The following is a 27230-nucleotide window of genomic DNA, read 5'->3' on the forward strand; positions in this document are numbered from 1 at the left end:
ACTAATAAATAAGCGGCATATAAGGGCGATTTGAATATGAAAGACGAATGAATTAGTTTCATTGTCTCAGGGTTTCTGACGCTAGTCTGATGTTGAACTGTAAATAATGAATAAACGTGGCGTTGCACCTGTTGCTTTACTAACCGTTTGTATTTTACCGTACTTATTTTTCTTCCCAATACAGTTACCCCAAAATTATTTATATTATAATATAGAAGCTTGAGGTGATGTTTAATCACTCGCCCAATAATCATTCACCGACTCATAATATTCAAATGTGCTGGTACATGCAGAGTATTTTTATGTTTATGGTGGTTAAGCAAGTCTGTGTTTCAGAGGAAATAACTGCTGTTAATCTGTTACGTGAGCATCGATGTGCTTCATGAGTTCGTAAACAGTCATGGCCACACGAACTGACCACCTCGCCAGGCCCAGACCAAACCTGCTCAAATTCCCAGACAGGTAGGACACTGGCACGCCAGTATTCTATGATATGTTGGTTTAAGGGATAGTTCACCAAAAAATGAAATTCTGTCATTTACCCTCAAATAGTTCCAAACCTGTATGACTTTGTGGAACACGAAAGGAAATCTTATGCAGAATGTTAGGCACTGACAGTCTTAGACACCGTTCACTTTCACTGTATGGAAAAAAAGATGCAATGAAAGTGAACGGTGAATGGAGCTATTCTCTCTAACATCTCCTTTTTTTCTTCCAAGGAAGAAATTAAGTCATAGGGGTTTGGAACAACATTACAGGACGACACCTTTACTGTTCCGGGTCAATATATAAATTTTACAAGCGCACGCACGAAGAGAGCCGCAGCGACACCGGCAAAAGTGGTAATGATTCTGAATGTGAACGAAAAACCAGCAAGGAGACTGTCTGAACATTTTGTTAATTTATAGAGAGAAATGCACATCAAGTTAAACATGCAGTAAGTGAGGTACTAATTTAGCTAACCCACTCCCCACGCACACTTGGATAAGCCTAATAGCACATATTTATATAGGTTATCTAACGTTAGATTGAGCGGCCTTGCTAAGTGGCTAACGTTAGGCTACTTACATGTTTCAAATGATAAGCCATGTTTGAAGTCGATGAATGATAGGCGAACGTTTGCCTGCAGAGTTTGTATGTCACCTTCTCGGGGTCATCCTTTACCCTCTCGAAATGATCCCGCACTTTTGATTTCCTGCCCGACGTAATTAATTACCGCATGGACCAGCCGTGTAAACGATCATGTCTGTCCATCACTGACTGTGTGACTTCGCCACTTCCTGTGGAGTTTTTTTTTTTTCTGCGACCAACCGATCAATCAAAACTTGGTCGACCAAGACTCTTCTCATCGACTAACGTTCGGTCGACTATAAGGGGGCAGCCCTAGTTGAGACAAACAAATGTATATGTGGTTGTTATGTATTATATGTTTGATAACCACGGTATCAGCGGAATAACTGAATCCAAACCATTGAAGTTTTGAAAGTTAATGCACATCTGAGGCGTAACGGCTGCTTCGCTTCACATTATCACCTCAGAATGCGCATACATTTTCAGTGATTCAGCTGTCCGTCTCTGTTCCTTCATATATTCAAAAATGACTAAATAAATGAATAAATTAACGGCTTACAGCTTACATCTTCCGGTTTCCAGCATTGGTGCTCTTCCCCTCATTTGGCATCCTTCACAAAGATTTGAAACCATATGTAACAACGTACAATGTATATGGTTTCTTTCACATCTGCTTTTCCAACCCAGCAGTGCTGGGTTTAGAGGTCTGCACGGGCCTTAAAATGAGACCTGAACCCAACCCATACCAGAGACCGTTTGGTACCCAGCCCGAATGATACTGTCAGATTTTAAGCCCCAACCCGAAATCGCTTACCGAAATCTAATTTCTTCTCCTAGCAAGTACTGTTGCAATAGGCTGTATTTTATGTAAGCATATAGGCAACATTCGTAACAGTACTGAAACAGTAAACATACACAGTTTTAACAAGGCACGGCAGCCGCTTAGTACACTAGAGCAGAAGGGGAAACAAACATTGCATTACCGTTTATGTGCTGAAACCAATATGGAATAATATGAAGCAATGCAACAGTCCCCTCTATGCAGCCTGAACTTGTTTAGGATGTTGAATCTTTGTGACAACTGTGCTAAAAACAATATAGACGCAGCGCAAATAATGAAGCAGAGGCGCAGGTGTCTCAAAATGCGTTTTTGACAATTTGAAGTCTTTTTAACTTGACAAATATGCCGGTCCTGCACGAGACGCGGTGCAGATGTCAAAGACATTCGACCAGCATGTGTTTAAACAATGGGAAAACAGAACATTCGGTGCGAATGGCCCCAAACTCATCTGTTCGCGCATCTGTGAGTGAGAGCGCATGCACGAAACAAGTTCGGTAAGCCTTTTTATTTTTTCAGTCATTCCGAACCCGACCCGAACCCGAAGTCCTACTTGAAAAACTGACCCGAACCCGGCCCGAAACCCGTCTCGGGCCCCATCGGGCCCGGGTCGGGTTGCAGACCTCTAGCTGGGTTACAGGTTTAAAATGTTTACCAACCCAGATTGGGTCAAATCAACCCAAATTCTTCACCCAACTGCCATAACCCAGCGTTTGGGTAGAAAAATAACCCAGCATTTTTAGTGTGTGTGTGTGTTCCGTATCATGGCTGATTGATAGATTTTACTTGAATAATAATAATAATAAAAAAAATGCTCTGTGTTATAGTCTCACCCATTCATTTCTTATGGCGGGTAAACAGTACGAGTGTCACTTTTTTTTTTTTTTTTTGCAGCCATTTAGACTCATCAGACCAGTTTGTGTGTGTGTTCAGATAGCAAGTGGAGGAAAAGTCACTAAGCCTTCCTTTGATGAAGGAAACCATTTTTAATTTTAAAACGAAATGTCAAGGGGGCCTGGGTAGCTCAGCTAGTATTGACGCTGACTACCACCCCAGGAGTCGCGAGTTCGAATCCAGGGCGTGCTGAGTGAATCCAGCCAGGTCTCCTAAGCAACCAAATTGGCCCGGGAGGGTAGAGTCACATGGGGTAACCTCCTTGTTGTTGTGATTAGAGGTTCTCGCTCTCAATGGGGAGCATGGTAAGTTGTGCATGGATCGCGGAGAGTAGCATGAGCCTCCACATTCTGTGAGTCTCCATGCACAATGAGCCACATGATAAGATGTGTGGATTGACTGTCTCAGAAGCGGAGGCAACAAGGCTTGTCCTCCACCACCCGGATTGAGGTGAGTTCCCGCGCCACTACGAGGACCTACTAAGTCGTAGGAATTGGGCATTCCAAATTGGGGAGAAAAAGGGATAAAAAATAAAAAATACAATAAAAAGAAATGTCAAACAGATAAAAAAAAGACCCGAACCGTAACTGAGGGTTAAGAAAAAATATATAAAATTAATTTGGGAATAGGAGGGTAGTAGATGGCTTTGTTTTTTTATTTAGTATTTTGTATTTCAATTGAAGGTCATCTCCAATCACTGTCAATAAACAACCGGTTCCCATTGTGACAACATGCCCTGCTATATATATTAAATGAACTGTACTCTTTTTCCTGACGAAATATCGTGGAAATTTTCAATAGCATTTTTGCACTCAAGACTTTAAGGTATGTGTCTGAACAGGAATTGATTTTCAAAAATAAACCTATGCTGAGAAATATAAATTTGAGAGCAGAAAAATTCACATAAAGACCCAGCCTCCCTTACATTGCATAATCTTTGACCCAGTTTTGCATGAACTGGCCTACTTGCCCACAGGAGTGCTGTATGACTCATAAAAAAGCTGCAAATCATGTTGGGTTTGTAATAAGAAGCGTTGCGCTTATAATCAGATCAATTTGACATAAACAGCTATATCCCCAACTAATAACATTGTACAGTATATTTCTAAAGAAATGCAGCACAATACATTGGTTAGAAGAATCATTTTGTGTTCAAATCAAGCATTTTACCTTGTGCTTTGATCTAATAATGTTTTGTATTATTATTTTTAGGCACTCAGTTTACTGGCTTGATGAACTACCAAAGTCAAAAAACACCTCCACGACTGTCTTTGGTATGAAAATCACTTAATTTTCTTATCTCTAGGGGCCTTACTCACATGTATGTTCACAATAGTTACTGTTACTCTCTTTGTGTTTATTGGAAAGATTTTTTGCAAAGATCTTTATGTAAAGAGACATTTATGTTAAATTTATCTCCGCAGAACTGACCCCACGCTTAGAGCAGCTCGCCCAAAGCAAACAAACAAGCCGTTTCTTTCAGGAGAGCAGGTGACTAATGTTGTTTCCATAAAAAGTACTTTTAATATAAAGCTACAGTTCTTAAAGGGATTTATTAACCCACATTTTGTCATCAATTACTCACTATCATGACATTCCAAACCCCCAAAAATTTGATTTGCGAGCTAAGACTATAGAGGAATATAGCACACAAGTTATATTAACTACCTTTATGGTGCTTTTTTTTTTTCTTTTCTTTTGTGGGTGATCTGTTCCTTTAAGATTACTTCTCAGATGCTTAGCAGCTAGTCTAATAGTATATCTACTGTTTTATACTGTACCGCTATGTCATTTTGAGAATTCATTCTGAAACATCCATAAGATCACTATTAAAAATAAAGAGAACCTTGAGAAATGTAAGCATTTCTGTAAAGTTTCCCAGTCTTTTGATGCCCTCAGTCATTAAAAGGGGAAACCCCTGATTTTAACAACCTTCCTTGCATTACATTTTTCAGCATACCTTAATGTAATTTACATAACAAATTACCTTCAGTAAGTCAATCCTATAATGCAATATATACTACATAAGAGGTAATGTGCGGGCTTGTGCTTATGGCCGACTCACAGCCGTGCTGATTTAGGGCCATACAGCACAATTGCGAGTGTGATATTGCTTCTATACAACAGTTCAAAGTACAAGTTAAATAAAAAAAATTAAGAAAAACTAAGGACTGCCACAAAAAATGCATTTGTGCATGGAACTTCTTTCTTATGCCCAGGATCTGCCTTTGCTAGTTCAAAAGATGTGCCCAAGCCTCCGTAACTAATTCAAAAATGTCACTTCAGAATTAGTAAAAATTGGTTTTAATGCTGTTTCTAACAAGTAATTGGAGAAACAAGGATGTGTGAGAGAGAAAGAATGGGTGATTGAGCTGCACTGTAGAGTTAGTCAGCTTGCTGAAGATAATAGGAATTTTGGTCAAATACATCATATTTTCTGTGTGAAAATAGCCGCCCAAGCGTGGTCCCTCCTGAGTATTTCGTGGTAGCCGGTGCACAAGAGTCATTCACTATAGAGACCATTCTCTCCTCCGCCATGTTGATTACATCTCCGGTAACTCCGGTATCAGGTAAGCGCCCTGAATATGTGTGAATACTCCGTCGGATGTGTCTCTCAACTGTGATAAACCTTAATGCTGAAGCTGTTCCCAGCTGTAGTGCAATAGTAATCCGAGCGATCATGGAGTGAGATAAAATGCCGAAGACTTCAAAGAAACCGGTCAATCTGTAATGGCTGCTAATACATAAAAATTGTCTCTTGTCGCCACCTGCTTTTTAGAAACAGTTTTTGTTATAATGTTGCCTCAACGGTCAATTATACAGTTTAGTGGTCATTAGACAAATGCAATTGGCCTATCAGAATCATTTTTTTAATGTTATAAAAGTAGTTTTAATTGCAATTAAAATTATTTTTTTACATTAGTATTATAAATATTAAAATATTCTACACTGCCTGGCCTAAAAAAAAGGTTGCATACTCTAATATTTCGTTGGACCACCTTAGCTTTGATTACGGCGTGCATTCGTCGTGGCATTGTTTCGACAACCTTTATTTACATCCAGAGCTGCATTTTGGTCAAGATCTTGTATTGATGACCGGAGAGTCGAACAACTCCGAAAAGTCTTCACCAGCACATCCCAAATACTTTCAATGGGTTAAGTTCAGGACTCTGTGGTGGCCAATTCATGTGTGAAAATGATTCCTCATGCTCCCTGAACCACTCTTTCACAATTTGAGCCAGATGAATCTTGGATTTGTCATCCTGGAATATGCCCGTGCCATCAGGAAAGCAAAAAATACATTGATGGGATAACCTGGTCATTCAATACATTCAGGTAGTCAGCTGACTACATTGTATTGGCGCATAATGTTGCTGAGCCTAGACCTGACCAATTGAAGCAACCCCAGATCATAACACTGCCTCCAGAGGCTTGTACAGTAGGCACTATGCATGATGAGTGCATCGCTTAATGCGTTTCCCTTCTTACCCTGATGAGCCCATCGCATTGCAATAGGGTAAATCTGGACTCATTATGACCTTTTTCCATTGCTCCACAGTCCAATCTTTATGCTCCCTAGCAAATTGAAGTTGTTTTTTTTCGATTAGCCTCACTAACAAGTGGCTTTCTTGTGGCCACACAGCTGTTTAGTCCCAATCCTGTAAGTTCCTGTCACATTGTGCATGTTGAAATGCTCTTACTTTCACTATTATACAAAGCCGTGAGTTCTACTGTTGATTTTTTACGACCTAATTTTTTCCGTGAAGCTGACGGTTCACCACTATCCTTCCAGGTTTTAATAATGCGTTGGACAGTTCTTAACCCAATTCCAGTGATTTCAGCAATCTCCTTAGTTGTTTTCTTTTCTTGATGCAGGCCAATAATTTGCCCCATCTGAAACACAGTAGCAACTTTTCCATGACCACAGGATATGTCTTCCGTTGTTTAAGAAATTAGAAGCTACACACTGCATCAGTTAGGGTTAAAAGAATTGTTGCTAGCTGAAACATATTAATCACTGCAATACTGATGCAATCATAGGATCTTAAGTATCTGCTTATTTAAATCCAAATCCAAAAAAAAAAAAAAATATATATATATATATATATATATATATATATATATATATATATATATATATATATATATATATATACTATAAGATGATGTAATATAAAACTTTTTTTGTGGTCGTTATGTAATATATATGACCACAGAATGCAGCGATTGACCAATCAGAATCAAGTGTTCAAAAGAGCTGTGTAATAAATCTATTTTTAATATACTCCTGTTACATACTAACCCATTGTTAATCTGCACTTTCCTGTATGAATGTATAGAGAGCTTTTCATAGAAAATGGAAGTGTTTTGCAAGCAATGTAAACCAGCCTTCACTAATGTGTAGAAGCAATGGCAGTCAATGAGCTTTAGTTACTCGGATGAGAGTTAACCTCATATTCATTCTATTTCATCTTTGTTAAAATGCACAAACAGTAATTTCACATCCACAGTGGCCTATTATTATTTAGATCTCAAAAGTGCAGTATCCATTTAAAGTTTAATCACGCAGCCGGAAATACCACAACAAACATCTTCAGGCAATCACATCTCTCCCATTCCTTCTGTACCGACTGTCCTTATGGATTCTTTTCAACACAAAATTATGTATTTGGTCTCAGAGCTAATTGCAGGGTTTTTAATTGTTTGTGTTTTGATGGTGGCATCTGTAATTATTTAATAAGCACATATAAATCCAGCTGTCTGGACTATTGTGAAGATCGTGACTATTGCAGAGCCGTGGCTTAGTGGTAAACGTGTGTAGTCTGACACATTGATGTTTATGCAGGCAATGCAAGTCTGACTTACAACAATAACTGATCTTGTTGTCCTTTGTTATGCACAATAAATAAAAATAGTAAAAGGCCAAAGAATATGGTCTGTGTTTGTAATGAATACTAGTTTACGGCTAACTGAATACTGCAGAATATGTATAAAAATTGTACGTGAATCAGAACACATTAAGTCTGTGTAAAGTGTGCTGCAATAGTATGCTGCATTGTGGTCACATGACCTCACTACGTTGCATGTTGCCATCCAGTTAATATCTTAGAAATAAATACAGTTATTTAGCATTTTAATTAATGTTTTTGCAGTTTGATCAAATAATTTTTCACTAGGCCTGCACTGATCTGTTATTTTTTGTATACTCTCTGTGTGACAAAAACAAATAAAGCATTTTAATTGTATACATTTTTACTAAATTAATTAATAAAAAAGTGATAGGCCAACTGCTTTGCAGGAGAAATGTTTATTTTCACCCAAAAATAAAACTGCCATCTTTACTCACCCTTGAGTCATTCCAAACCAATATGAGTTTTTTTATCCGTAGAACTTAAGAATGAGGGATGCAGGGGGCCTGGGTAGCTCAGCGTATACTGACACTGACTACCACCCCTGGAGTCGCAAGTTTGAATCCAGGGTGTGCTGTGTGACTCCAGCCGGGTCTCCTAAGGAAACAAATTGACCCAGTTGCTATGGAGGGTAGAGTCACACAGGGTAACCTCCTCGTGGTCGTGATTAGGGGTTCTCACTCTCAATGGGGCGCATGGTAATTTGTGCGTGGATCGCGGAGAGTAGCATGAGCCTCCCGTGCTGTGAGTCTACGCGGTGTCATGCACAGCGAGCCACATGATAAGATGCGCGGATTGACTGTCTCAGAAGCGAAGGCCACCCGGATTGAGGTGAGTAACCGCGCCATCATGAGGACCTAGTAAGTAGTGGGAACTGGGCATGCCAAATTGGGAAAAAAAGAATGAGGGATGCAAGGATCATGTTTGTGACTGTCAAGCTCCAAAAGCACCATAAAAGCTGTCCATGTCACTTGTGCACTATATTTCAAGTTTTCTGAAGCCATAAAATTGCAATGTGTCAGGAACAGACCAAAATTTAAGTCTTAATTCACTGAAAATATTCCCCTTGACCCCGAATCTGGCACACAGGCAAGAATGTCTTTGTTTACCTAAGCGTAGCGCAGTGCGCGCAACTGACAACATATCAGGAGAAGGCAGCGGAGAAGAAGAAATTGTGTACAAACTTCATTGGTTCTTCCATGTCTTATCACTGCTGCAAATTTGAAAGAGTGAAACTGAACAAGATTTGAGAATGTGGGAGCATGTCCTACACTTTGAGGACCAGTGCATTATGAGATACAGTATACTGTGGAGTGTGATCTAGCAGTCAGGATCTGGTGTGGCCACCAGTTGCATTAAGTACTGCGGTGCATCTCCTCCTCATGGACTGCACCAGATTTGCCAGTTCTTGCTGTGAGATGTTACCCCACTCTTCCACCAAGGCACTTGCAAGTTCCCAGACATTTCTGGGGGGAATGGCCCTAGCCCTCACCCTCTGATCCAACAGGTCCCAGATGTGCTCAATGGGATTGAGATCCGGGCTCTTCACTGGCCATGGCAGAACACTGACATTCCTGTCTTGCAGGAAATCACGCACAGAACGAGCAGTATGGCTGGTGGCATTTTCATGCTGGAGGGTCATGTCAGGATGAGCCTGCAGGAAGGGTACCACGTGAGGGAGGAGGATTTCTTCCCTGTAAAGCACAGCGTTGAGATTGTCTGCAATGACAACAAGCTCAGTCCGATGATGCTGTGACACACCGCCCCAGTCCATGACGGACCCTCCACCTCCAAATCGATCCCGCTCGAGAGTACAGGCCTTGGTGTAACGCTCATTCCTTCGATGATAAATGCGAGTCCGACCATCATCCCTGTGAGACAAAACTGCGACACGTCAGTGAAGAGCACTTTTTGCCAGTCCTGTCTGGTCCAGCGAAGATGGGTTTGTGCCCATAGGTGACGTTGTTGCTGGTGATGTCTGGTAAGGACCTGCCTTACTACAGGCCTACAAGCCCTCAGTCCAGCCTTTCTCAGCCTATTGCGGACAGTCTGAGCACTGATGGAGGGATTGTGCATTCCTTGTGTAACTCGGGCAGTTGTTGTTGCCATCCTGTACCTATCCCGCAGGTGTGATATTCGGATGTACCGATCCTGTGCAGGTGTTGTTACACGTTGTCTGCCACTGCGAGGACGATCAGCTGTCCTTCCTGTCTCCCTGTAGCACTGTCTTAGGTGTCTCACAGTACAGACATTGCAATTTATTGCCCTGGCCACATCTGCAGTCCTCATGCCTCTATGCAGCATGCCTAAGGCACGTTCACGCAGATGAGCAGGGACCCTGGGCATCTTTCTTTTGGTGGAGTCAGTAGAAAGGTCTCTTTAGTGTCCTAAGTTTTTATAACTGTGACCTTGATTGCCTACCGTCTGTAAGCTGTTAGTGTCTTAATGACTGTTCCACAGGTGCATGTTCATTAATTGTTTATGGTTCATTGAACAAGCATGGAAAACATTGTTGAAACCCTTTACAATAAAGATCTGTAAAGTTATTTGGATTTTTACAAAATTATCTTTAAAATACAGTGTCCTGAAAAAGGGACGTTTCTGTTTTTGCTGAGTTTAGTTGTAAATGGACATTTTGGCAAATGTATTAGGTTCTCTGGGTATTCTTTGCATACTAATAATTTGCACACTCTGTATGCTGTTTACATACTATATCATGCAGAAATAGTAATAGTAGTATGCTATTCTGAACAGAGCCCATATGTCTGTCTTTTAAGAAGGACACCGGAATGGACGGTTCACGCAGCAGCATTGAAAGCCTGTCCTTCTCAGAGGGTGTGTTCGCTGGCACTGCCTCGTCTGCCTGCTGAAGGCTGGGAGTCTGATCGCCCCCTTCCGGCCACTGTGAGTAAATGCATCACATTCCCCCTTGCAATGCCAAACTGAATTTCAAAGAGGTCTGCCTTCCTGCATAATTTAGTTCCAATTCTAATCTGCATCCCAATTTGCACACTATCCATCAAACAGTATGCAAGATTAGGACTAGTGCATCCCCAATAATAGTACATTGAAAATAGTGTGCCAAAGGTGCGCAATCCAATCAAGTCCCACCCTATTCTTTTTTCTTTGTCGAATAACCGATATTTCAAAAGAACCTGTTCTCTCAGTCACTGTCTTGCACACTTGCACACAGAAAAAAGTGATGCCACGTTTTAATCTGTCAAAAATATGATGACGCCGTCATACCTGTGTCTGTTCTGCCGCTTTCCAAAAGAAAGAAGAGATCATGAAGATAGATCTATATCTAATATAGCCGCCAAATGGCTATATCCATATTTTGATGAAGAATTACAGTGATGAGCTGACCTTCTTCTCCGTCCAGGTGGTCTTGGACTGATACTTGTGGATCTGAGTGCGATTGCTGTGTTCATATATGCCTTTACAAACCGAACCAAGGGTGAAAACAAATGCTCCAAACAACCCAGGTGTCAAAACGCCCTTAGGAAGCGATTCATGGAGTAAATTTACCCTGTGAAAGTGCATGATTGTGTATTTATCCCATTGATGCCTATTGTCGGACATGTATGCCCATATGCAGCTTTCAGTGAGTACATAAATTCAGTAAAAATAGACTGTTGTCGCTCTGCTTTCTGATGTCATTTTAGTGTAGGAAAAAAATGCAGGGAAAACGCTTGGTGACAGAATCACTTTGGATTACAATCAGCGTTTGAGATGATATGCAGCTAAGTGTGATGAAAGCATTCAGATCAGCTTGACGTCTTGTCAGTTCTTCAGTAAAAGAAGCTCATTGGTCACTTGAAGAGAACACAAGACCCTGCCCCGGCGATAGAACAAAATTTTTCAAACAAGCCTGATGTGCTTTTTCAGTTTTTGAAGCCATTAACTCATCAGGAAATCCTGATGGTCAAGTGATTTAATGACCTCCACCTGGCCGTAGAATATGTTAATGAAGCTCAGATCTGAAAATTACTGGGAAAATACTTTACTGGCATGCTGTCTTACTGCATACTCAAAAGTATCTACAGTTGTTCCCCATCACGAGAAGTACACAGTTTAAGTGCGAAGTATGTGAATTGGGTTGGCACCCAAATCTTTGGGTTCTAAATGACAATGTTCAAAGGTTGGAACAGGATGGTAGAAACTGTTACAGCATAGCTATAATGTTTTTTGTGATGATCTGGTTGCTTTTGTCACTTTGCATAACACTTTTGAAATGTTGTGTAAGACAAGTTATAACAGTTGCTTCTGATGAACCCTGAAGCTTATTACAGAGCTTTGTTTTTTCATTGGATGACACATGGCGTCTCTTTTTTATCTCTTTCTTGGGGCCTCTCAGTTGAGTGTTGCAGTTAAAACTGCCGAGGCGAGCCCAAGGGTCTGCCAGTTGGCCCATCCAAAGCGGGTGAAGATGGTGTTGAGTCACTTCAGAGTCGATTCAAACGCCCATGCAGAAACCTTTCCCACGACCACACCCTCTGCACCCTCCGCTCGTATACAGCAGCTGGCCTGTAAGTGTCCACTGCTTTCTCATACTGTACATGACATCATCTGAAGAACACTACATGGCCAAACGTATGTGGACATCATTTGTCCACTGTCGCTGAATTGTCTTTAAATGTTATTTTAATTTATCTAGTAAATGTGTTCTAATGCCTTGCAACTTAAACATTTGGATTTCTGTTGCTAATTTTGCTTATTTAAACTGGTCTCCAAGGTCAAATGATCTAGCTGGCTAACACAGATAAGGTTTTGTTGAAATAGTGAGAATGAACTTTGATAGTTTTGGAGGCAATGGTAAGAATGGGTTGGAAATGAAAAATGAATCACTAATATTTTGTGTCATATGCCATCGTTTTCCAAGACAGCTAGTCTATTGCAAAGAAACTTTAAAGGAATATTCCAGGTTCGATACAAGTTAAGCTCAACTGACAGTATTTGTGGCATAATGTGAATTACCACAAAAAATAATTTAGACTCATCCCTCCTTTTCTTTGAAAAAGCAAAAATCGTAAGACACTTACAATGGAAGTGAATGGGGCCAATTTTTTTGAGAATTTAAAGGCAGAAATGTAAATCTTACAATTAAACAAAGAATAAAATGTAAATATTACAATGAAAGCACATTATTTTAGCTGTAAAGTTGTTTAAATCATCGATTTTACAGTCGTTTTAGGGTTTATGGTGTTACTTCATAGCAACGAAGTTGTAAAATTGGATATAACTTTACACAGAAAAGTTTGTGATTTCATCACAAAAAATCATGTTAACACGCATATTGTTTACATCTTGGGACTATACTTTTGACAGCGAGTATTTTAACGTTTACGGATTGGTCTCATTCACTTCAATTGTGCCTCACTGTTACCCAGAGTTTAAAGTCTAAATACATGTATCGTCTAAATACATTTTTATATAATCAACATAATGCCACAAATGCTGTCAATTGAGCTTAAAGGGATTGTTCACCCAAAAATGAAAATTCTCTCATCATTTACTCACCTTCATGCCATCCCAGATGTGTATGACTTTCTTTCTTCTGCTGAACACAAATGAAGGTTTTTAGAAGAATATTTCAGCTCTGTTGGTCCTCACAATGAAAGTGAATGGGGACCAGCACTCAGAATGTCCAAAATGGTCCACCTTTGACCAGCCCAAACCAATAGGTTGCTTAATGTGAAAGTGAAAGTCACTTCCACACCAGAAAGTGGAAGTGTAGATTTACAGTTAAAAAAGGACTTAAATATTAATCTGTTTCTCACCCACACCTATCATATCGCTTCAGAAGACATGGATTAAAACACTGGAGTCTTATGGATTACTTTTATACTGCCTTTTGGGCCTTCAAAGTTCTGGTCACCATTCACTTGCATTGTATGGACCAACAGTGCTGAAATTTTCTTTTAAAAATCTTGGTTTGTGTTTTGCAGAAGAAAGAAAGTCACACACATCTGGTATGGAATGAGGGTGAGTGAATAATGAGATCTTTTATTTTTATTTTGGGGTGAACTTTGCTTGCACGAAAATATCAAAACTTCATGGCCATGCCCACTGACTTTGCACTCATGACTTAAAGCATAGCACTGCGCTTAGCGCTCATGCTCTTAAAATAGGGCCCATAATGAAACATATAAAAGTTATACCTGGCACATATACTGTACAAATAAAAATATTTAACTAAAAATAAAATGGGGCCAGCGATAATGTTGGCAAGGCAGGTAAAAATCTGAACTCATACGTGCTCATACATTCAGCAACGCTTGCAGCTTCTGCATGCACAGAGCACGTGAACAGTGCTTGTACATGAGCAGAACGCATGTATCAAGCTCGAGGAAGTGTAATTGTACTTCAAATCATGATCGCGCCAAGGAGACTTCAGATGTCAAGATTAATAGTGAAAAATGTGTTTTATTTTGGTCCGTTTGTCACCCAAATCCCATAAACTTTTTAAGTTTAAAAGTTTTGAACCCCATTGACTTTCATCATCTACGGTGTGGAACAAATGTGAAACGAGTTTGAGATGGCATAAGGGAATAAATGAAGAGAGAATTATCAACTTTAAGGCTTGTGAGACTTAAATCAGAGTAATTACTGGGTGGTTGTTGACATGATAATGTGTGGGGTACTTAAAGATACACTTTATGAGTTTTGTTGAAATTAGTGTTTGTTTGTTTTTTTGTTTTTTTTCAGGATTCCATTCTTTAAACAATGTAATCATCTCATAATTTTGTAACAGTCTGAAGAATTGGATTATTTAAAACAAAACCCTCATAAGCACTAAAAGAATCATTTATGGAACCAGAATGGTTAAGAAGAATCAGAACTTTAATTCTCTTTCTTTCTTTCTTTTTCTTAATTTCTTTCTTCTCTCCTTCCTCCTTCCCTCACCCCTCCTGTCCTTCCTTCCATCCTTCCTTCTTTCCTCTCTCCCACCTTCCTTCCTTCCTTCCTTTCTCCTTCCATCCTTCCTTCCTCTCTCCCACACTCCTTCCTTCCATCCTTCCTGTCTCCCAACTTCCTTCCATCTGTCCTTCCTTTCTTCCTTCCGTCTTTCCATTCTTCTTTCCTTACTCTCTCCCTCCCTCTCTCCTTCCTGTCTTTCTTTCCTCCCTCCCTTTCTCTTTCCCACCTTCCATTTTTCTCCTTCTTTCCTTCCATCCTTCCTCCCTTCCTCTCTCCCACCTTCATTTTCTCCTTGCTTCTGTCTGTCCTTCCTTCCTTCCTTCCTTGCTTACTTCCGTATCTCCTTTCCTCTCTCCTTCCTTCCTTCCTTCCCTCACCCCTCCCGCCCTTTCTTCCTTCATTTCTTCCTTTCTTCTCCTGCCTTCCTCTCTCCCACCTTCCTTCCTTCCTTCCTTCCCTCTCTCCTTCCTTTCTTTTTTCTCCCTTCCTTCTTTTCTTCCTTCCTTCCTTTTTTCATTCATTCCTTCCTTCCTTACCTACTTACTTACTATACTTTAATTTACTTTACTTACTTAGCTCCTAAACAGGTTCATCCTCAGCACGCCCTTACCAGGCCAGTATCGTGGCCTGTTCCAGATTGTGTTCTGAAGGCTGTAGCCAGTGAGAGACTGCAAGTTCTGGCTCGACCCAAGACCCGTCAAGCCCTGTTTGAGGGATACGAACCTTACAGGATAACTCCTGCTGCCCGTGCCGCCACTGCCTCCCCAAGACTACTGGAGCTGTCTTTACCCTTACCACGGAAATGTAAAGGCCAGTAAATGACCATCCCTCCATCTTCAGTGAGGCTAATGTGCTACATTTTTTTCAAAATCATTCCACTGTTATTCAAGGTTTCCAGCACAGAAATCAGTTATAATACATTTTTTACATAAGTTTTAAGTTTGTTTAACACAATGCAAATGATCATAACTTATTTAGTAATTATGTCTTGTTTTCCAGTAAAAATATCTAAACATTCTGAAAACAAGATAACAAATCTTGTTTTCAGAGATACTGTATGTAACAACATTTTGTGGGGCCTATTCTTGAAGTTTTGATATTTTCATACTTAATATGTTTTTATACACATCAAACTCCTATTTATATGACCTTTTTGATTATTATTACTTGCATATGCCCAAACATCTCATGGACTTGAGATGTTTTGGGCATATGCAAGTAATAATAATAAAAAAAAACTAAGGGGAAGGAAGAAAATTCTTTATAGGCACATCACGCAACATGGATAATCTTGATAAGGGAGAAAAGAGTTTGATTTCCCTGTATGTTGATTTCAGTGGCAGGTTAATGTAGCTCTCTAGTAGCCTGCAGGCAAAGTTGGTTGTGATATTGAAAGTTGTGCCACTGATAAAGGTCTCTGAATGGATAATAAGCATCAGTGTAGTTCAACTGTCGACAACTGTCTGACACAATTTCCATTGTTTAAATGTAATAAATTGTCAAAGTCATACAAGCTTGTAACATATATCCAATGTCCATATTAATTATTTTTGCATTATGGAGAGAAACCTTGTTTACTGGTTAGTAAATTGTGTGAAATTGTATGAATTGAATTGAACTTTAAAGTCACAGAAATATTGACTATTTACACAGGTAGGTTGTGCTTGGGTGATTCTTGATTTTAAAGAATCAAAAATGCTTTTAAGCTGTTTAAAAAAAAAAATCATTCTGGTTTTAAAGAAAGATGTTTGTTTTTTTTATATTATAATAGATTGTTTATTGATTTTACTGTAATGTTTTAATTGTATCTCTTTAATCACTTTTTCCAAGTTTTACGGCTTGTTTCCTGTCCAGATTTTTTAAATTTTTTTTTTACTTTCCATCAACAATAGATTCATAAACGTGTGAGGGAAATTCTGCTTTGCACTTTTTTCAGGTTGAAGTTCAGAAATGTAATTAATTTTGTGATTTTTACTTCATGATGTAATAGTAGCTTTATTAGGTGTCATTTTCAAACCAGTCAGTTTTTGAGAATTTCAATAAAGAAACTACAAATGTTATATTTTTTTATTTTTACAAATTCAAAGTTCATTGAAAAATGTAAAAATATAAACATAAAATAATAATAAACATAATATTATAAATAACAATTAAATGGTTAATAAACATAAAAAGTAAAAATGCCATTACCATAACACACCCAGAGATTTCAAACATTCACACAGTCAGTCATTATACCAAAATCCACTTCAAAATAATTATTCCTGGCAAAGTTGAGATTAAAACAATTGATTAAATGAAATGTATTTAAATAATGCCTTACTTTGGTAAGTATAAAATGAGTTCAATTAATGGCAAACAAACTGTATTGTTAAAAATATCTGAATTTTGTTTATAAAGAGTACATAGTCCTCATTAATTTGAATCCTTTTATACTTCAATACTAATTTTAATACTAAAACTTTAGCATTTGTTATTTTTTTCTTTGTCTTTATTTATAATAGACTGAAATATTTTTTTGATGGGAAATCAAGGCTATGAACAGGTATGTATTGCATAACATGATAAATGTAGATGAAACATAGTTTGAAGAAGTTTCAATTTTCAACATTTCAAGTGGTCAAAAAGGTCCCCCAATCGAAGAATCGCCCTGTTCGACTTATACAGTTTTAATTGTTAATAATTCACATACAGTACTTCACCCACTTTAAGCACATAAAGGAATATTCAAATGAAAAAGGAATTACTCTTAATGACCGCTATCTTGATAGAAATTGGGAAATGGGCTGTTATAAAAATCAGTTTAACAAATGATCCATTTTGGTGTCCAGGAAATAGATGTTAGGGACTCGGCTGCAATAATTTGAATTCAGTTGTTAGTGTCTGTTTGTGTATGTTGTTTTTGTAATGTGAGCGAAACATTTTCTCCCATTAAACTCGACATCAGGACTGAACGCACAGGAGACAGCAGTGCTCTCATTTGTCAATAAGTGCTTGCTTGTTTTGAGCAATCGACTGAGCAATTGACAATTGTGGACACCATACCAAAGCAATGGACTATTTCCGAAATGATTTTTAGTGGCTTCTGGTATATATCTTTGCGGTTTCCTGGTAAAATGAACACTAGAGGTGCTACAACAACGACTGTTATTCACTTTCAGACAAATCATGAGTAGAACAGCAGGTTATCAGTTCATAAACACTTACTTTTCGCCCTGTTACTCACACAATGCTGTCTTATATTTTTTTTTTTTTTACTATAGTGCATGATGATACATTTTAACGTTTGTATCACAGAACCAACTACATTTACAAGCTTGTTTGTGCACGATCAAATTGTGCAGTAGTTCAACTGACAGAACATTGTACTTGTGATGCAAAGGACCGGGGTACGAGTCCTGAAGGGCATGCTAGTTGACACGTGAGCCGAAAGTGTTGCTGAAGCAACACATTTGCTTTTTATGACACTATCGGTTAGGTTTAGGTTTAAGGTTTAGAGTTGGGAGGTCATTTAAAACTCGACAGAGCATTAACCTTAAAAACCTCATTTTTCAAGGGAACATTTTACTCGCTTTTAGCGCCACACAGTGGACATTTCACCTCAGAAATGCCGTGATGCGTGAGCTGCGTTATGTCATTCAGCAAAAATGCAACCACAATTGTGTTATATTCATATTCATTTTCATAACAGTGGCTATGTTTGGATTGGCTATGTTCACCCACAATTGGGTTAAAATGCAAAATAACCTAATACGAAAATCAAACATGCATGTAATGTGTTCAGTGTAGCATGCTTTTGTTTAAAATGAATGTTGAATATTGTATTAACATGCTATATTAATATAGTATAGTTGACAGTATTTAGTGTACAGTGCACAGTAAGCAGTACAGTAGGATTCCATTCTAAACACAGCCAAGCAATTCTAACAGTTGGAAAAGTTTTGCACAATATCATATTAAGATAACAGCACCATTGTGTTTGATGAACAATACTTGTGTTGATCCCCCTGTCCCACAAACCACATTATGCATGCTAATTTTTTTTATTTATTTTTTTGCTTTGGAACTACAAAGGGAGGCATAATGCTCATTTGCATGTTACAGTACATTAAATGAGAATATAGCGCATACGTGATACGATATCTTCTACTAATGGCATTTTAGGGAATTTGATCACTGATATGCATGCTTCCTCTGTGCAGACAGGATTATTTAAACTCTGTTTATGACAGACAAATGGTTTAAAAATGTCATGCCCCCAGACTCTCTCCCTCATCATACACATCCCTCACTCTCCCCAGACTATTAATTATTCACACCTGCAGACAATCACGTTCCTCATTAAGCACCATTCAAATAATCCCCACAGCTCTTCATTCAGTGTCTAGCCTCACATCAGGCTACACATTCTCCATAATAGTGTAGTGGATTTAGGCATGGGCGACATGTGCCGTTGCCCTGGGTGGCATCTTGTGGGGGAGCGGTGGCATCTTGCGGTGGGGTGGCACAAGGCACCCCCACATACAACCCCCCCCCCCCCCCCCCCCCCCGTCAACAACTTTGGGGGCATGTTGAAGCGTTTTTCGCCCAGGCCGCCATACAAGCTAGAACCGCCACTATTTATCACCATAGGCTATACTGTTTCTTACCTCCCTTCACGATCTTCATCTTCATTCTCACGTTCAACCTACGTCACTCCGATATCTCCTTCCTTGTCATGTCCACTCCCTGTCATATGCTTTCAGTTAAGTTATTTCTCCAGTGTTAGTTTGTTTTCAATAAAGTCCCGCATTTGGGTTCATCCTCATCTTGGTGTGTCAGCCCCCTTACAGAAGTCTAGACCACACAATGGACCCAGTGGAGACAAATCCATCTCTTCCCTTCTCGGTGGTCGAGCAGGTGGTTCCAGGATCACTTTTACCACCTCCTTACTCACTGGGAAATCACTGCAGTGGGCCACAACAATATGAGAGGTTCCTGTCACAAGCTCCTATAGTCACTTTGTGAGTCATTTTAAGGAGTTAATTTTTGGTCATCCAACTGGGGATTCCCATGCAAGTGAGCAGCTCCATCTACTGCAGCAAGGAAAATGGTCAGTGAATGATTACGCTATCCAGTTCAGAACGCTTGCAGCGGCTAGTGGATGGAATGAACCGGCCCTACTAACTATGTATTGCCAAGGACTCGAACCAGCTTTAGGATTACAACTTGCCAGGTATGATGATGTGATGGGGCTAGAATGTTTCATCCAACTCTCCATCCATGTGGCCAATCAAATGCGATCTTGCCAGCCAGTGAGACCATCTTCTTCTCCCCAGTATTCAGTATCTCCAACAACCCACGATGGAGATGCCTCCGAAGACCCCATGTAAGTGGATGCGGCACGACTAACACCGCTGAATGACAATATCATATTTCAACACCACCTGTGCCTCTCCTATGGTTCAGTTTCTCACCTCCTCTCAGATTGCCCAGTTCGACCTCCTCGCTTGCAGGTGAGCTCCATTCTTGCTTCTCCAGCCATTCATTCCCCATTATACACACCATTTGCAATTGCATCTGCCATCATCTCTCTCTGTGTGCTCTAATCAATTCAGCCTCCGCAGGGAACTTCCTATCCAAAACGCTCTGCCAACAGCTCCAAATAAAGACAGTTACCCGGTCAACCACACTCTCCATCAACTCATTAGTAGGCCAGCCCTTGGGGAAAGGCCACAACACCCATCAAACACCACCAGTCACTCTCCAAATAGGTGCATGCCACTCAGAAACCATTCCTTTCCTTGTGCTCGAAAGCTCCACTTCTGACATCATCCTAGGTAGACCCTAGCTTATCAAGCACACACCTACCATGTCCTGGGAGACGGGTGAAATCTTCACTTGGAGTAAAGCCTGCCTTTCCACATGTCTAACTCTCCCCATTCAGCCGCATGACAAGACAAGGACAACATCAAGCTTTAAAGTAACCCAGGTATGTGCTACCTCAGTCGAGAGTCCATCTAGCCACCTTGCAGTCCAGATTCTCCCGGTCTACCAAACTTTTCATGATGTATTCTGCCCACAACGTGCCACTCAATTACCACCTCATAGATCTTGGGATTGTGCCATTGACCTACTCTCTGGAGCTCTATTCCCCCAGGGCCGAATTTACCCCCTCTCACTACCCGAACAGAAGGCCATGGAGGAGTATATCGAGGAAGCTCTTCAGCAGGGATATATCCATCCATCTACGTTTCCTGCCGCTTCTAGCTTCTTCTTCGTGGCCAAGAATGATGGAGGACTGCGCCCCTGCATCAATTACAGAGCCCTCAACAATGTTACTGTAAAGTACCATTACCTCTTCCCCTCATCCCTGCCACCCTGGAAAATCTAAGAGGAACAGCTGTGTTCACTAAGCTCTATCTGATGAGTGCTTACAATCTCATTCGCATCCAGTGAGGAGATAAGTGGAAGACTGCCTTCATTACACCTACTGGTCATTATGAATACTTGGTGATGCCATATGGATTAGCCAGTGCCCCATCAGTGTTTCAAGGCTTCATGAATGAGATCTTCAGGGAATATCTCCACAGATCTGTCCTTATATATATCGATGATATCCTCATCTTCTCGAAAACCATCCCTGAACATATTCAACATGTCAAGGCCGTCCTTCAATGCCTCTGTTAACACCAGCTGTTCCTTAAGGCAGAGTAATGCACCTTTCATCAGACATCCCTCCAGTTCCTGGGTTACAACATCAGCCCAGAGGGCATTCAGATGGACCCCAGTAAAGTTCAAGCAGTCCAATCTTTGCCACAACCTTCCACAATCAAGCAGTTACAATGCTTTTTCAGATTTGCCAACTTTTACCGGCGATTTATTAGAAACATTAGTTCCATTGCTGCTCCCCTAACTTCATTCCTCTGAAACAAACCTAAATTACTGTCATGGTCTCCTGAAGCCATACAAGCCTTCCAGATTCTAAAAGATGTCTTACCTCTGCCATAGTCCTCCAACACCCTGTTCCAGAATGACCCTTTGTAGTTGCAGTAGAAGCTGCGACCACTGGAGTGGGTACCGTCCTCTCTCAGTGGCAGGGGAACCCCTTGAAACTCCATCCATGTGCCGCCTTCTCCAAGAAACTGTCTCAAACCAAGCAAAACTATGATATCGGTAATAGGGAGCTGCTGGTCATCAAGTTGGAAGAGTGGCGTCACTGGCTTGAGGGGGCACAACATCCCTTCCAGGTCATTACCGACCACAGGAACCTGGAGTATCTCCGGGAAGCTTGCCGACTCAACCCTCAACAAGCCAGGTGGGCCTTGTTCTTCACCCGCTTTAGGTTCACAGTCACCTACCGCCTGGGTTCTAAGAATACCAAAGCAGATGCCCTTTCATGCCTTTACTCCCCAGAAAGCCCTACGACCAAATAGGGCTGCCTCTCACACTGAGCCTGCTCCACCTGGGTGTCCGGCTAATTGTACCTATGTTCCATCCACACTCCGTCTACCACACATAGAATCCCTGCACTCCTCCTTAGACACTGGTCACCCTGGTATAACTCAGACCCTCTCTCTCCTATGGAATAGATACTGGTGGCCCCGAATGTCTAAGGAAGTCCAGTGGTTTGTACAGGCTTGCTTTGACTATGCTATGGCCAAATCCCCAAGGCATCTACCTGCTGGGAAACTCCGGCCCCTGCCCATTCCTCATCGGCCCTGATCCCATGGACTTTATCACAGACTTGCTACCATCTAACAGATACACCAGTGTCCTGGTTGCTGTTGATGATTTTCCAAAGACTGTCGCCTGGTCACACTCAATGTCCTACCAACCGCCTTTGAGACTGCAGAGACCTCGTTTCAACATGTTTTCAGGAACTACGGCCTTCCAGAGGATGGACCCCAGTTCATCTCCTGGGTGTGGAAAGCCTTCTCCCTATCTTGGGGTGTCTATCAGCCTTTCTTCTGGCTACCACCCACAGACTAATGGGCAGACAGAATGCAAGATCCAGGAGATAGGGCATTTTCTCCTAACTTACTGCCACAGATAACAGGAAAATTGAAGCCAGTTCCTTCCCTGGGCCGAGTACGCCCAAAATTCATTATGTCAGCCAGCCAGAGAACTTACCCCCTTCCAATGTGTACTCTGCTTTCAACCTCCCCATTTTTCCTGGTTGGGCGAACCTTTAGAAGTACCAGCGGTCAACTACTGGTTCCAAGAGAGCGAGAGGGCCTGGAATAGCGCTAAAGTTCACCTCCAAAGAGCAGTCAACCACCAGAAGAGTCGGGCCAATGCTCGACGCTCTGACCCCCCACATTATCAGCTCAGGCAGAAGATCTGGCTCTCTATCATTCGTCTACGCCTTCCCTGCCGAAAGTTAAGTCCCCCCATTATATCGCTCCCTCATCATACATACCTCACTCTCCCCAGACTATTAATTATTAAAAACTGCAGACAATCTCATTCCTCATTAAGCACGATTCAAATACTCCCCACAGCACTTCATTCAGTGTCTAGCCTCACATCGAGCTATACAGATTGCACTATTCTCTATAATAGTGTTTATTGTCATTGACTATACTGCTTTGTTACCTCCCCTCACGATCTTCATCCCTGTGTTCAACCTACGTCACTCCGATATCTCCCTCCTCGTCACGTCCACTCCCTGTCATCTGCTTTCAGTTATTTCTCCAATGTTTGTTTGTTTTCAATAAAGTCCCACATTTGGGTTCATCCTCATCTTGGTGTGTCAGCTTCCTTACAAAATTTTTTTTTTATCTCAAGTGCATAACTCATAACATGAAGTTTATTTCCCTGACTCAGTAAGGAATAATTGACGACAGACCATTGAATTATTTAAAATTAATGCACCCCCAAGGTGGTAATGTGGTCACAACGTGCTTTTCGGCATTGGAGGAACAAGGTAGTATGTGTGTGTGTGCGTGCGTGTGTAAGTGAAAGAGAGGGGGAGGGGTAGCGCGGTGCTTTCCATTATAGCTATGTGAGGCTGATTAGGGTGAAATACATTGAAATGTATGTAAAAATGTAAAAAAAATGTAACATATTAAAAGTTATTTCAGATAATAGAAACTGTTGTATTGATGAAGTCGCGGGGGTGCGGCTCTATTTGTTGGTGGTAAAACAAGTCTCTGTGTGTGTGTGTGTGTGTGTGTGTGTGTGCGTGCGTGTGCGTGCGTATGCATGTGTGTGAGCATGTGCAAGTGCAGGGGAGACAAGGGAGCTTTTCAACTGAAATTGAAATAAATTTAGGATATTATAGACTCATTTAACATACAACAATGGCAAACCATGGTTTACAGCAAAACTCAGGCAGCTTCGTCAGGCCAAAGAGGATGCTTACAGAAGTGGGGATAAAATCTTGTAGAATCAGGCCAAGAACACACTCAATAAGGAAATCAGAGCTAAAAGAAGCTGTTCTGATTAGCTGAAAAACAAGTTTTCTGCTAACAACCCTGCATCAGTGTGGAGAGGCCTGAAAGATATTACTAACTACATCCCCCAAAACTGTAGGGAACCAACAACTGGCTGATGACTTGAATATGTTTTACTGTAGATTTGAAAGGCCCAGTCTCACACCCCACATCCTCTCTGACTTTCACTTCACACAAACATCAACACCTCCTGCAACCCACCTCCTCCCCCCTCCTGCTACTCAATTTGCACTTAAGATCTGTGAAGCGGAGGTGTGCCGTGTCTTCTGGAAACAAAAGACAAAGAAAGCACAGGGCCCAGATAGTGTTTCACCCACGCTGAACAGCTGGCCCCCATCTTCACACAGATCTTCAACAGATCACTGGAGCAGTGTGAAGTTCCCTGCTGCTTCAAACACTCCACCATCATTCCGGTCCCAAAGAAACCCAAAATCACAGAACTTGATGACTACAGACCGTTGCTCTGACGTCTGTGGACATGAAGCCATTTGATAGACTGGTGTTGGTCCACCTGAAGGACATCACTGGACCCTTTCTAGATCCACTTCAATTTGCTTATCGAGCAAACAGCTCTGTGGATGATGCAGTCAACATGGGATTGCATCATATTCTGCAACATCTGGACAGACCAGGGACATATGCAAGAATCCTTTTTGTGGACTTCAGTTCAGCTTTCAACACCTTCATCCCAGATATTCTCTGGACTAAATTAAATCAACTCTCTGTTCCAGGGATGTGTGCTCTCCCCACTACTCTTCTCCCTGTATACCAGTGACTGAACCACCAAGGACCCCTATGTCAAGCTCCTGAAATTTGCAGATGACACTGCTGTCATCTGCCTCATCCAAGATGACGATGAGTCTGCTACAAAAGGGAGGTTGAATGGCTGGCTCACTGGTGCAGTCAAAATAATCTGGATCTGAACACGCTCAAAATAGTGGAGATGATAGTTGACTTTAGGAGGTACACCCTAGCATTGACCCCGCTCACCATTCTGAACAGCACTGTGGCAGTAGTGGAGTCATTCAGGTTCCTGGGCTCTAGGATCTCACAGGACCTGAAGTGGGAGACCCACACTGACTCCATTGTGAAAAAGGCCCAGCAGAGGTTATACTTCCTTCACCAGCTGAGGAAGTTCAACCTGCCACAGACGCTGCTGATACAGTTCTACTCAGCAGTCATTGAGTCTGTCCCCTGCACTTCAATAACTGTCTGGTTTAGTTCAGCTGTGAAATCGGATATCAGAAGACTACAAAGGACAGTTCGGACTACTGAGTGGCTTACTGGTTGCCCCCTGCCCTCCCTTCAAGAACTGTACACTTCCAGAGTGAGGAAAAGGGCTGGAAAATCACTCTGGACCTCACTCACCCTGCCCATTACATTTTTGAACTGTTGCCTTCTAGATGACACTACAGAGCACTGAGCACCAGAAATGTCAGGCACATGAACAGTTTTTCCCTCAGGCTATCCATCTCATGAACAGTTAAAACTGCCCCATTGAGCAATAATTATGTGCAGTACACAGCTTAGTCTATTTATATTTATCCAACATACCCTACCTCTTCTGCCATACATTCCCTTGCATGTGTATATAACAGATTTGTAATTGTACATATATATATATATATATATATATATATATATATATATATATATATATATAATATATATATATATATATATAAATATATAAAATTTATATATATATATATATATATATATATATATATATATATATATATATATATATTTTTTTTTTTTTGTCTTATCGTGTATTTTTATATATACTTATATTTTCTATTCACTTTTCTATGTTAAGAGATAAGAGATAAGACTATCTCTGTCTTGTTGTTTTATTGTTTGTGCACTGGAATCTTCTGTCACCAAGACAAATTCCTTGTGTATGTAAGCATACTTGGCAATAAAGCACATTCTGATTGTGATTCTGACATTTTTTGACATTTTTTGACGTTCTTAACCGATTTACTTTAACGAATGTCTTTGTTTATATAGCTATTTTGCTGTGGTAGCATGTACGGTGTGTGTGTGTGGGTGAGATGAGAGAGAAAGAGAGGGAGCCCAAGGATGCTTTTAAATCGAAATTGAAATAAATTTAGGATATTATAGACATTGTCATTCTTATCCGATGTACTTAACCAATGTCTTTGTTTTATTTGGTTATGTTGTTGTGGTAGCTTGTAGGGCTCTTTGAAATGATTGAAATAATTTGGCAAAGTGATATGGAACCATTATGCGGTCAAGACCTGGAACTACTTCATAGCTGTGCATTTACTTGAAAAATAATTGCACACCTTAGAACGTCCATCAACCAATCAGAATCAAGCATTCAACAGACCCGTGATATAATTCTAGTTAATGTTCTCTCATTCATTTTCAGTTCCCTGAGGTGGATGGAAACAGTTTCCTCGGATTTTGTATCAAAAACTCTTGGCAGAATGAAATCACAGAAATAATTGCAGCACAATGGCAATCAACAAGTTTGTGATGTAAAAAAAAAAAAAAATGCTTGTAGATGTAAAAAATTATTATGCAAATTGCTTGCACTGGAAAAATTATAATGGCTCACTGGCTCAAGATATTATTTTCAAATTACACCATTTGAAAGTATATTTAGTGTAAAAGATTTCTTTCTTCGGTGGAACACTAAAAGAGATGCATGAGTGTAAGGAAATGATGACACAAAATTTTCATTTTTGAGTGAATTATACAGTACCTTTAACACTTGTATTTATTTATTTATCTTTTTTTATTGCATAGCAGATAAAACAGGCAAGCTCCCTCAACACGTAGGCATTGTTGTGGTGAGTTTTGCACTGAAAAGCACCACTCACGTTTTCTACAGAAAATCCTAGTTTGTAATTTGAGTCTGAGCCAAACTGCTTGTTCCAGAAAGATCAATTCTTTCAGTAAGAGGTTTGTCGCTTTATTGAATAAGACTCCAATGTTTTAAGTGATTCATATTTCAACATCAGTAATACTATACAGCTCTACATGACAGAGCTGCATATCAAGATCAGCAAATTTTTTCTCATTTAAATGATTTTATTCTTGAAATCTTAAAATATTAATTTGCATGATCATTTTATGGGTATCGAATGACTTTTGCCCATGTAATATATAGAGTGCTTTGTTTTTGCA

The 27230-nt window shown here is 40.4% G+C and overlaps 1 protein-coding gene across 1 annotated transcript; it reads left to right on the forward strand.

Annotated features, from left to right (window-relative positions):
- The first annotated feature begins 3992 nt into the window (after nucleotides 1-3992).
- Nucleotides 3993-15700, forward strand: LOC127441229 (testicular haploid expressed gene protein-like). Its single transcript, XM_051698401.1, has 5 exons — nucleotides 3993-4077; nucleotides 4228-4294; nucleotides 10491-10617; nucleotides 12071-12242; nucleotides 15211-15700. The coding sequence occupies exons 1-5, from the start codon at nucleotides 3993-3995 to the stop codon at nucleotides 15450-15452; spliced, it is 693 nt and encodes a 230-aa protein (XP_051554361.1). The 3' UTR covers nucleotides 15453-15700.
- The last annotated feature ends 11530 nt before the right edge of the window (nucleotides 15701-27230 follow it).

The sequence above is a fragment of the Myxocyprinus asiaticus genome, chromosome 5 (assembly GCF_019703515.2).
Source record: "Myxocyprinus asiaticus isolate MX2 ecotype Aquarium Trade chromosome 5, UBuf_Myxa_2, whole genome shotgun sequence".
Lineage (NCBI taxonomy): Eukaryota > Metazoa > Chordata > Actinopteri > Cypriniformes > Catostomidae > Myxocyprinus > Myxocyprinus asiaticus.